The sequence below is a fragment of the Ochotona curzoniae genome, unplaced genomic scaffold (assembly GCF_017591425.1).
Source record: "Ochotona curzoniae isolate NIBS_2020 unplaced genomic scaffold, NIBS_Ocur_1.0 contig_3819, whole genome shotgun sequence".
Lineage (NCBI taxonomy): Eukaryota > Metazoa > Chordata > Mammalia > Lagomorpha > Ochotonidae > Ochotona > Ochotona curzoniae.
Genome location: NW_024466004.1, coordinates 28,720,617 through 28,733,824, shown reverse-complemented (window position 1 = coordinate 28,733,824; position 13,208 = coordinate 28,720,617). Strand labels below are relative to the sequence as shown.

Genomic DNA, 13,208 nt, shown 5'->3' with positions numbered 1-13,208 from the left:
GTAACTCAGAGCCTCATCACTCTAAGTGAACTTTACAAACTAATTTCAGCACTATAAAAACATATTCTTTGTTAAAAAAAGATCTACTTATTTTCATTGGAAAGTCAGATATACAGAGAAGGAGGAGAGACAGAGAGGAAGATCTTCTGTCCATCAATTCACTCCCCAAGTGGCCACAATGCCGGAACTACACTAATCTGAAGCTAGAAGCCTCCTCCAGGTCTCCCACGTGGGTGCAGAGAACCAAGGCTTTGGGTCATCCTCAACTGCTTTTCCAGGCCACAAGCCGGGACCTTGATGGGAAGTAGGGCTGCTGGGGTTAGAACTGGCGCCTGCAAGGGATCCCAGGTGCGTGCAAGGCAGGGACTTTAGCTGCTAGGTAACTGTGCTGGGCCCTATAAAAACATATTGTGAGGAGTGTCATGATTATAATAGCACTAAACTACAGGAAGAACCCAGGTGGATACTTCAGCTTCCTCTACTGAAACAAGGATCAAGGATAGGAAAGAAAAAACCACCGTGTCTGTCTCTTTTCGTTCGTTCGTTCCTTCCTTCCTTCCTTCCTTCCTTCCTTCCTTCCTTCCTTCCTTCCTTCCTTCCTCCCTCCCTCCCTCCCTCCCTCCCTTCCTTCCTCCCTCCCTCCCTCCCTCCCTCCCTCCCTCCCTCCTTTCCTTCCTTCCTTCCTTCCTTCCTTCCTTCCTACCTTCCTTCCTTCCTTCCTTCCTTCCTTCCTTCCTTCCTTCCTTCCTTCCTTCCTGGCATCTGTTATTCTCCTACTAGTTCTGCCTCTGACATTCCTTACACCATCAGTGCTACGTTCCACACTGGGCCTTCTCCTACCAAACTTTTTTGAAAATCCAGAACCAACCTGGCAACTCACAAACAGACTTAACATTTTTCTTCTGCCCTCTATTCTCTCTTGGTCTATCTAGCTGCCCACGATTGAGCTGACAAAGTACGTACAGAAAGCTACAAAGGAGTGTGATGCTGACCAATTAGGAATAGCTTGGGGAAGGATATCTTCTCCCTAACTTACAGAGGGGGTGGAGCCATCCCAGACAGTTTCCACCTTCTCTACACAGTATTACTCTCTCTCTCACACACAACTGTGGCATTACCTATAAAAAGGGACTCTAATACTCTAATGAAAGGAAGTGTATCCTAAACTACTGTTTGGGCACATAAAACTCAGGGAAACATTTTCTTTCACTTTCTAGATCTCTGTTTTGAATACTGTGATAAGATATCTGTCTGGAAAAATGGCAGCAAAGAATAATCAAAGATCATAATTATTTTTGTGCCCAGAATGTTTTGTGTCTTGCAGACTGTAAAAAGTAGTGAGTGAATTAGGGAAAGATGCATCTGCTCTGAAGGGAGGGATGGTTAAATCAATAAAAGCCGCAACCTTTTCAGGCAATCTTGTGAAAGGTCACTTTTAATCATTTTGTATTTGTTGATCGATCTTACTCACATGAGACACATTTAAACATCTGTTAGGCATCAGGTTTATAAACAAACGTGTAGCAAAAGAGAAATCACAAACCTGCTTGATGCTTCCCCTTGTTCTTTCCTTCAGGTGTGTGCAGACAGAAGAGAAATGATGATAAACCAGTGAATACATTTATAGGACTTGATAATGGCCAAATTGGAGATTGGCAAGGCACATACCTTAAGTAACCCTTTTCATGCAGGATCTACAAAGGCAATATTATTTATAACCAAATACAACCAACTTTCTATCATATGTTCTTTGTAGTACGTTAAGGTAGCACAAAATTTATTTGGCAAAGCTAAACACTGCCTCTATATATCCCAGATTCATGATCAGGAAAACTTATGTATGATTACGAAAGTGATTCTGATGTTACCAGCATGAACAAAGGCTCTTAGAGTATTACCAGTTACAATTCAGGTGTCATCTGTGTGATTTCTGCAGATTTCTAGGTTTCTAAATTTAGGTTCAATAACTTGAGATGTGACCTTATACTTCAGTGGCAGTTTTTTTGGGGGGGGAGTATTATATAAAGTGTGAATTCATAAGGTATGCAGAATCTCAATCACAGTACCTCTGGTCTACTGGTGGATGACATTTTTAATCACACATTTTTGCAAGTTTAGGTTTAGATGACATGGTGTAGAACCCTTACACTCAGCAAAGGAGTTCTGTGCCTGTGGGCAGACACCTTATTTTCTTGTGGGTCTTGCTTTTCTTATGAAGAAATCAAAGGCATTGGATCAGATGGTCTTTAAATTTTGAATTCTTAAGGCATCATATGCTATACTCAGAGACAGATAATTCCCTGTAGATTTGCAAAATACCTGATTCCTTTCCTAAAATAACATTTACCTGCATTTCACCCTTTGCATTGATTCTCTTTAAAAAGAAAATATAGTATTTCCCTCTATAAATCTTTGCTATTAAAACAAAACATTAAAATAGCAACTAATAAGAACTTTAATGTTTATGATGGTACTTCAAGAAGTTGATGAAAACTGCATGCTTTAAAAATTCCATTTCCAGGAACTTTTGAAGCATCCTCAGAGTAGGAGTAAACCAGACCAGAAAATATAGTTAAAAAATCATAGAGATGTACCCAGGCAGGTTTGACTGGGTAAGGCACGCCCTTTCCCTGGAATTCTTTTCCATGCACAGTTGTTTCTTAGACTTTTCTTCTTCCTTCTGCTTCGGATGAGTTTGTGGAGTCAAACCATCTATCCTTTTTTTTTTTTTAACTTGAGGGGGAGAACATGTGGATGCAGGGGTCTCAAGGACTTGAGCTATCCTCTGATGTCTTGTGGGAGCACTGGCAGGGAATTGGATAAAAAGTAGATAGGACCGAAACCAGTAGTCCAATGGGATGCTGGTGTTGTAGACAGAGGTTTAATTTGCTATGCGACAACACTGTCCCTCTCCAGCCCCACTGTATCTTCAAAACTGTGGGGAATCAGTATGGGACGGATTTTTTAAAAAAACATATTTTTATTTCGAATTTTGAATTGTGTGGTACAATTTTGTATAGGCTGGGATTCTCCCCCAAACTCCCACCCCCCATCAGGTTTTCCCCATTTTGTTACAATAGTGTAGTCCTTCATAAGGAATCATAATTCTGTCAGGGACTGATGGTTTTAATGATAATAATACCACTGATAATAATGTGATTGATAATAAGATTTAAAATTATAACCCTGATGCTTGATAAATTCCTTCTCTATTTTACTTTTCTACTTTAGTGCTTATTGACATCTTATAATTCTACCTTTGTTTATTTACATTGTTAGTATGCTCTGAATATATACTTTCTGAGGGTCTAACATTCTCCCCTCTCCCTCAGACTGTACAACCCCAGTGCCTGCAACATTACCTTGCTCACTAAACAATAATGTTCAGTGTTGATTTATTGGCTGTATAGGTATGGATGATTTTTTTCCTTCAGAAATTAATACACTTTAAATACTATTAGATATTACTATTGACATTAAATGCTATTTAAGGAATATGAAGGCACTTTAAGAAAATTATGGAAAATGGAATTAGAAAAATTTATTATGGCACAAAAATATGAAATCCATGAAGTTTTTTTCATAATTTACATTCCCATAAACATTTAAGATTGTTTATCTCCTTTGTACGTAAAAACTTTTGGCCTATTTCTCACTGTATCACTGTACACTCAGTAAGCCAGCTAATTATATATGTAAAAATATCCCTCTAAGACATGGTAAATTATTCCTACAAAATTACTAACTTGATTAAACAAAGTTTGCTTTCTAAAGCAGAGGTTCCAAACTGAGCTTCAGGGAGTCCTTGGATTCATTAAAATTATGAATTTTAACTCTTTGTGCATTCAGTATTATTCTTGGGAAAAAGCACACAATGTCCATCACATTCTCATTGACTCGTGAGGTCCAACCACAACAATTAAGAACTACTGTTGTTTGAAGGAATGAAGTATCCCTGGAAGGAGAGGAATTAGGGCATGTACATTCCTATGAACTTTACTAGTGACTGCTCTGTCATTTTGGATAGATAGCTGTTCTTCAGTAAATGAGCTGATACTGAGAGGTTAATGAGGCTGCAGGCAAAGAAGTGTGAGTGGGATGGTTGATAGGCATAGTAGAACAGGATGAAGACAGGTGTTTGCATAAGTCCTCCTCCACCTTCGCCCCCACTTAAAATGGGGAAAATATGAGAGAAAAAGACTTTATGTAGGTGCAATAATAGATGGTGCACTTGGAAGATTTGACTCATTGCTAGTTTTTCTAGGCTTCAGAATGACTTTTAGTTCTAACACTGCAACAAGAAGGAAGCCAAACAATCACACATGACAATAGACTGTTCCCTTACGTTACTGGAGAATCCTCTATGGGCTTTTAAACCTGATTCCATTGTATTTACACATCAAATCTCATGAAGAAAAGCCATACAATTTCTATGTAATTCTCATTTTTGATTCGTACTCCCAAGGAAGAGATACACAAGAGTATTTCCTTTTTTTGTTGTTTTTTAAAAATAACTTTGAAAGTTCCTACTATTTTATGAGTTTAACTAAATTTCTACTTCTAAGTGAAAAGAGGATTTTAATCCACACACTCACTCCAGAGTATTCATGCCTACATCTATGTTTTCTCTAAATCCTGTTGTATGAATATCTGTTTCAGGTGCTAAGATAGTTTAGCCACTAACCTGCAGGAGACATGTTTTGTGGGCATCATCTTGCCCAACTCTTGCTCTTTTTTTTGTGAATGCGAAAACTGAGACACAGGTTGACAGGAAAATAGTTTAAGAAATCCTGTTAGTGACTGATAGATCTGCTACTTCCCATCACTGTACATTTTATGGTTTCATGACCTCTATTAAAATGGCAATGCCAAGGAACAAATCTTGGAGATTTCTCCAATTGACATCTCTTCCAAAAATGTAAGAATTATGTGGTGTTTCCCTTGCATCTTGAATATGAGTCAGCGATTAAAATTAGGGTTTTTTTTTTTGTTTTGTTTTTCTTTTTTTTCTTGAGGGGGTTATAGCTGGTGTTTTAAAACATTAAATCAGATAAGCAAAACAACTGACTTCTAATCAAACAGGGTGACTCACAGAAAGCCTTTCTCATGACTTGCATGGGTATTTCAATGAGCACTTCTTTTTAAAGATTTATTTATTTTTATTGGAAAGTCAGATATACAGAGAGAGGAGAGGAGGAGAAACAGAGAGGAAGATTTTCTGTCCAATGGTTCACTCCTCAAGTGGCCGCAATGGCTGGAGCTGAACCAATCTGAAGCCAGGAGCCAGGAACCTCTTCTGGGTCTCCCACAAGGGTGCAGGGTCCCAAGGCTTTGGGCCATCCTTGACTGCTTTCCCAGGCCACAAGCAGGGAGCTGGATGGGAAGTGGGGCTGCCGGGATTAGAGCTGGCACTTATATGGGATCCTGGGGCGTTCAAGGCGAGGACTTTAACTGCTAGGCCATGCTGCTGGGCCTTAACATGACTTAACATGTGCTCTGTTAGTTGAACTGGGAGTCCAGGATTCTATCATTATTGGCCTTAAATATATTTAAAAATCACTATAGTAATCATTAGCACTGCTCATAATTTTTCTGGTTTTCCTGTCCTTTCAGACACATGATATAACTGCACTTTATCTTTCCCTTTGAATTTTAGGCATGGTTAGGTGATTTGTTTTGCCCAGAGAAATGTTCATGGGAATGACATTACTTTAAAATTGTCAATGCTAATTTCAAATTCTGATCTGATTTATCTCATTGTCTCATTTAAATTGTAATCTCATTAGGGCCCTGATTCTTTATTAGCTATTACAAGAGAAGGTTTAGAAACGCCAGAGTGGATTCAGATGAGAAATAATTTTGATAATTTAAATTTGCAAAGCCATATGAAGGTATGCAAAAAAGGTCATGGAAAACAGAATTGAAAAGTAAGTTTATTTATACAAAATTTGGGATCCACTCATAACTTTTCCCTAAAATCATGTTTCATTAAATTTTTGAAGATCCCTCTTATTGCTTTCAAAACTCTCTCAAAAGGTGATGAGTAGGGAATTAAAAAAATTCTTTTGAAATTTTTGAAGATTATTCATTTCCTTTGTAAGTAAAAGGATGAAATATTAGAAATAGATATAGAATAGCAGAAACAAATCTCAATAACTGTTTCCATTCCCAACAGTACTAGTTAGGAGCAGGGGAGGGAGGGAAGTGTGACCATCTTTTTTGGAATTGTACCTATGAAATACATAAAATCTATTACCTTTATATTAATATTTTTAAAAAGTATACATTATTTTAACCTTTAATCACGGTCTATGGATGGCGAGGAATGATGCTAAATCCATTAGGCATCATGCTTGGGTTTGCTATCAAACAGGTTTGACTCTCTTCAGGAGCAAAGAAGAACTGGACAAGTCAAACATCAACACGTGTGTGTGTGTGTGTGCGCATTTGTTTAATAAATTTGAAAAGACTAAACTACAGCACTAGCTGTTACACGGATACCTACTTGGTAGGGCTGCAGGTGTGCAAAGCCTTCAAGTGGGGCTTCCAGGTTGCAATGGAAACAGATTTCTCGTCAGCTGCATAGCTACGCCAAACACACTGCACGTGGCATGCATGGGTACATGGAAGAGAAAAGAGAGGAGACAGAATGAAAAGGAGGAGATGATTAAGTAACTACACATTAGGAATCTTTTCTTTGTCATACTCAGTCCTGATAAATGTCCGAAGGAGGAAGATGACTACTGTGATATTTTCAGCTGGCTGTTAAATATATCCTGTCACAATAAAAATCAATCAGAATTCCCTTTCATGGGTATCAACAAATGCACTGTAATGCCATTTCTGAATTGGTTTTGTAAAAATACTATATTATCTGGAACAAATACGAACTGCTTCAATATATTTTTGCTGAAGATATTGGTTAGGTAAACTACATGAATGTAAACAAATATTCCAAGCATTAACCTTTGTTCGCACTTTTATAAGATTGAGGACTACTGAAAATCCACCATGCAAGTCGGAAACTGACTAATAAACCAGTTACCTCCAGGCTATGTCAATGATTTAATCAGCAGGATCCCTAAAATTGAACTTTGCAATACTTCCTATGCTGAAAAGAAACAAAGAGATAACAAGAAACAGAGCTCAAACAAGATGGAGGAAAATATATTGTCTAGGAATATAAGTGGAAAGCACCTGAAGTGTGAATCCTCTGATCTAAGAATATGTATATAGCTCTTTCAAGCTGTCTACTTCATATAATTACATCTGACATACATAATATTAAGAATTTTCATATGATCTTCACAAAGTGTGCATTAAGATCCATATTTTTTAGATGAGAAAATGAATACTCAGATAAATGAAGAGTTTTATACAGAGTTGGCAGAGTTGAGATTATATCTCAAATTGCCTGGCTCTTGGTCATGGAATCTATCCACCGGGCTTTTTGCTGATGTTTGATGACTGCTGCTTGAAAAGCTTCCATCTGAACTCTTCAGTTGAGAGCGAGCCTGAACTCACTTTCCAATAGAGCACTCAGTAATTTTTTTTTTTTCCTTTGTAATGGATCGGCAAACATTTCTAATGATCAACTGTTTATTCCAATCTCCTCAGAGAAATTCTCTTATTATAATTAATTACTCAAAGCATCCTATTTTATGTGGTAAATCCATTTAAATGGATCGTATCTCTGCTATATAACCATCAGTAATGATTTTGAAGCTTACAATGAAGAAAAGTGATCTAATTACATTCCCTTTCCTGAGATTATCATTAAATAAATGTATGCCAAGTAGAAAAGTTAAAAACTCATAAACTGCTTTGAAAAATTGCCTGGAAGTATCTATTAAAGATGAACATCTACATATTCTATGATACAGCCACACATTTCCAGATATGTACTAGCAGATATGCATACATGTGTTTACCAAAAGATATAAATCCTATTTTGATTTGTTAATAAGCAGAAGCTGGAATTGCTCAGACACCTATCACCTGTAGGGACAGACCTGGGGCACACTGACATATTGGAGTGTGACATGGAAATGGTACCTGGTAATTATGCTCAACATGAAAAAAATTCATATGAATATGCTGAATGAATGGAATAAGACACAAAACATTTCTGTACAAAACCACAGGAAACTAACTTAGGATATTAGAGGGTAGCACAGTCGTTGTCCTTGTGGCACAGTGACTCAGAGACCATCCATCAGAAATCACTTTTGGTTTAATTTGACTGCCAGTTATGCAGAAGAAATCAGTTTTCTTTTGTATGTACGTTACACTTCAATATAATGTTCATCAAGTGACATAAGCAATAATAAAATGTATATTAGAACTTGAGAGATTTTAAAAAAATACTTTAAAGGCAGGTTTAAAATACTGAAGCATAATTCCTTGTCTGGAGGTTTGCTTGCATGGCTTATGCTGGTTTAGTCATAACCTATGGAACTTTGTGTTAAGGATTGTGGCATCTTCTACATAGTAAAGAATAATATCCCGAATGTCAGCTTTTATCAATATGCGTGATTTATAGAGTGATAAATGTAAGTGCATGGACTTAACATGCACTTTTGTAACAGAGATGTGGAAATTGTACAATATATGTGAGGACACACAAGAATATTTTAATTAAACAATTTCCATAGAAGGCATCCCACACACCTGAGCTTTGGTAGTTTGAAAGCGAGACCCATGTAAAATGAGAAGCATAGAGCAGGCCTGTAAGTTATTACACATCAATGGAAGACATCGAAAACAACAACAGGACTCAGGCATTACCTGACCCGTTAATGCTATGAACAGTTGGGGGTAAACTGAGGATTTTCTTTACAATAAAACCGGGCCTCCTGCTCTCTTCTCTTTCTTAGCAGAATGATTTGCATAGGTAAACTTTCATTTCCTTTATGATTGTTCCCCTACAAAGGCCTTGAATATGATGTGCAGGAGGGGCATCTGGCTCTGTCAGTTAACAGTAAAAATGGAGGTGGACAGCCTAAGGCAGCTCTTCTAACACCCTACTAAGTGTCCCAGACTTGGTGCTCTCTCCTCTCTCTACTAACTGCTTCCTGTAGATGAATTTCAAGTCTACAATCACGGTCAGATAGCTGGTGCTCCTATATTTAAAGTCAAAATGATGTAGTGGTTGGCAATAGACAAATAAGGCCCCTGAGAAATTTCTGTTACCACATGGAATATATGTTCTAATTTATATTTACTGTAATTTACATGAGATATATATTCGAAAGGACAGTTCAATAAGAAGCAAAACAAAAACCATGTTGAACATTTATCAGGCAATGTGGATGTTCTAGGCAATTAATAAAATTTAAATGTATTTAGTTAAAATATCAATATAATTAAATTTTTAGGGAGTAGTATTTATTTTGCATTGGCTGGATGGTATAACTATGATACCTGGAAATGGTTAAAAAATTTCAACTGACCATTCAAATAATTAACAGGGAACATATTTTTCAACATACATTGCTTTAAATGTTAGCATCCTGAAAGGTTTAGGATGTAAATCAGCAATCCCATTTCCCATCACTGTACATGCTAATTTTTGTTAAGTGGCAACTGCTAGGCTGCTTATGGTTGCTTTCATTTTCAATAATTCTTATATTTAAGAATAATTCTCACACTTGTTTGATAAAAAGTTTATGGAAAATAGAATTAAAGGTTAAGTTTATTTTGATGCATACCATTTTTGCAAATGGTATGTATTCAATATTGTCATAACTATTATCTAGAAAGACTATCTTATCCAATGAATGTTCTTAGCACCTCTATCAATGCAGATGTGTGGCTTTACCTCAAATGGTCTATGGGTTTTAAAAAAATTATTTATTTTTATTGGAAAGTCAGATATATAGGAAGGAAGATAGTCCCCCAAGTGGCAGCAATGGCTGGAGCAGCGCCAGTCTAAAGCCAGGAGCCTGTTCCAATGCTGATCTGAAGCCAGGAGCCTCTTCCAGGTTTCCCATGCAGGTGCAGGATCCCAAGGAATTGTGCCATCCTCTACAGCTTTCTATATTTGTATGTTTCAATACCAGGTGTGTGTGTGTATATATATAAAATATATATATATATTTAGGTGTTATTTCCTTTTGCTGTACTGAATCCTTTATCATTATATCTTGATACTCCTAATTTGATTTTGCTTTTGATTTAAAACTGATTTTATCTAATAAACGTATAGATGTTCCTGCTTTCTTTGAGTTCCAAAAAGAATTTTTAAAACTAGAATATCTTGTTCTGTCACTTTCAATGTTAGAGGTGAAAATGAGACTTTTTTTTTTCGAGTAGCACATAGTTTGGGCCTTTAAAAAATCCATTTGATCATTTTACATTTTTTAATTACAGAATTTAGTTTGTGAAAATTTAAGGTAATTATTGACAAGCAAGATCTTATCACTGTTATTTTGATCCTTGTTTTGTATTTTTTTTTATCGTAGTTGTTTTCATTTTTTTTTTCAGATACTTATTGTATTTTTGTTGGAAAGATAGATTTACAGAGAAGGAGAGACAGAGAAAGATCTTCATTTACTGGTTCACTCCCCAAATGACCACAAAGGCAAGATCTGAGCCGATCCAAAGCCAGGAGCCAGGAGCCAGAAGCTTCTTCTGAGTCTCCCTTGCTGGTACAGGAGCCCAGGGCCTTGAGCATTCTCTGCTGCCTTCCCAGGCCTAAGTAGGGAGCTGGATGGGAAGCAGAGCAGCCAGGATGAGAACTGGTGCTCAAGTGGGATGCAAGTGCTTGTAGGCAGAGGATTAGTCAAATAAGCCATCGCACAGGCCCCAGCACCCTTCTTTTGTTGTTTTGAAGTTGCCATGGTTAATTGGCTTTCTTCTAGAGATGTGTTTTGGTTCCTTGCTTATTAATTTTGACAATTCTAAATAGATTTTTGCTTTGTGGTTGCCTGTAAGCTTACAAATACTTTTTTGACTGTAACAGGTTATCTTGATTATAAAAATAGGAAAAAAGTGAAAGAAAAACAGACAAAACAAATGCTAGTAAACCACTCTATGTTTGTATTCCTTCCTTCCCCCAATTTTGGATTTTTTTTTTAATTGCAACATCAGATATATAGAGAGGTAGAGAGACAGAGAGAAGATCTTCCGTCCGATGATTCACTCCCCAAATGACTGCAACGGCAGGAGCTGAGCCAATCCGAAGCCAGGAGCCAGGAACTTCTTCCAGGTCTCCCATGCGGGTGCAGGGTCCCAAGGCTTTGGGCAATCCTCAACTGCTTTCTCAAGCCATGAGCAGGGAGCAGGATAGGAAGTGGAGCTGCTGGGATTAGAATCAACGTCCATATGGGATCCCGGGGCGTGTGCAAGGTGAGGACTTTAGTTGCTAGATCACCGTGCCGGGGCCCCAATTTTGGATTTTTTGATGTTACATATGATTTCTTTCCCTAGTGTCTGTTTCCTAACAGTTTAGTGCAGGAATTATAATTTTAGTCTTTGAAATAAGATATGAATGATTATACTTTGTATTTGTAAAATTAGAGCATTCTTCATTTGTTGGCATGATTACTCCAACCAGCACATTTTCTACCTACTGACATTTCCTTATTTGGCTCCAAATTTGTCTTTAAGTTTGAAAAACTCCTTTCAATATTTCTTGTAATTCTCTCAGCTTCTGCTGGTCTGGGAGTGACTTCATCTCTCCTTCCTGTCTATAGGAGAGCTTTGATGGATACAGTGCTCCTGACTGGCAGTGCTTTTCCCCTGAGGACCGTAGAAGTCTATTCCATTCCCTTTTGCCCTGTAGGATTTCTGCTGAGAAGTTTGTACTCAGGAAAATTAAGGTTCCTTTATGGTATTTGTTTCCTTTTTTTCTGCAACTTCAAGAATCCCCTCTTCTTTAAGCATGAAGAGCTTGATAATATCTTGGGCATATTGATTGAGTTGAATCTGACGTTGAGTCTTTCCTGTACTTGCAGAGTTGTATCTTTAGATTTGGGAAATTTTCTTTGATTATCTTTTTTGAATATGATTTCTATCCTTTTGGTATTCTCAAATCTCGCTTGAATTCTAATAACTTTAATATTAGCTTTTTAAATACTGGAATATTCTCATAGGCTTTCTTCATTATTTTTTTCCTCCTCTGCTTGGGTCCGTGCAGTGGGTGTGAATAACAGGAAGGTGTGAAGAGAACAGCTCCCCTGCTTGGCAGGGCCCAGGGGAGCTTCCAGTTGTTTGGCAGGGCCCGGCGGATTTCTCTCTGACCACCTTGACGCAGTCTCACCCCACTTTGCATGGACACTCAACCACCCCACTAAGAGTTCTGTAATCTATTGAGGCATTGTTGTTTGCCCCCGTGAGATGGTTTTTGCAACTGATGTGAACTTGAGAGTTAGTGTTTCTGATAATGTCTTGGTGAGTGGGCCTTTGACAATTTACACACAAGAGCACAATTAAGCCCGTGCCATTTCTGGACACCTTATTGGGTACTTAACCATTGCCTCAGAATCTGGCCCAGACATGCAGCACATCTTCTGGGAAAGGGCTTGATACATATCCCAAATATTAATGCAAGTGATGGGAGTGAGAGCCGAAACTGCTATGGTTATAAATATAGTTATTGTGATCTCAAAGACTAGTTTGTCTTTGCAGTTTCTTTGGAGCATAGAAAATATAGCTGTTTTAGCCACTTTTATAATTTTTAACTAGAGGAGTTTTAGGGTGATTATATCAACGTCATAGGGATATACTTTTGATTATTGTTTGACTGTTTATGAGGTTGTAGAGCCTGCAGTTGTAGGGGGATTTAATATTTGAAACTTTTTGTCTTAGATCTTTATGTTTTTCCTCTTTTGATGTATTTCTCTCACTAAGTGATAGATAAATTGTGAAAATAAAATGTAGTAGGAATGTATTACTGATTAGCAAGTAATCGCATGTGCCTTGGCCTTGGAGTCTTGGCTGTCACCCAATGGCCACTACTGAAGAGTGAATAATGGCTTGCTTTAAAGAAACTGATTATAGTAACTTACAGAATTATCTTTTAAGAGCACCTGGTTGACCATGAAGTAAAAACTAAAATAATGAAACATCTGTGCATACCCACTTAGTCATGAAATAAAAATAGAACAATCAAACGATTGTGCAGAGGCTTGTGATGTGTCTAAGTAAATAGAAAGGACAGCTTCTTCTTGAGCTCAAGCAAGAAGGCACCAAGCGACAGTGTCTGT

At 37.5% G+C, this 13,208-nt stretch overlaps 1 protein-coding gene across 5 annotated transcripts in view; it reads right to left on the bottom strand.

The window, feature by feature from the left end:
• Positions 1-13,208, bottom strand: part of KCNQ5 (potassium voltage-gated channel subfamily Q member 5) — a 520,388-nt gene that overhangs the window by 59,495 nt on the left and 447,685 nt on the right. For 3 of the 5 annotated variants that reach the window (XM_040983626.1, XM_040983628.1, XM_040983631.1), the window contains exons 8-9: positions 6,506-6,600; positions 1,544-1,570 (exon numbers count right to left, since the gene is read on the bottom strand). In XM_040983626.1, coding sequence (XP_040839560.1) covers positions 1,544-1,570; positions 6,506-6,600 — 122 coding nt within the window. The remainder of the gene's footprint in view (positions 1-1,543; positions 1,571-6,505; positions 6,601-13,208) is intronic. The other 2 variants (XM_040983627.1, XM_040983630.1) reach the window with 1 other exon arrangement.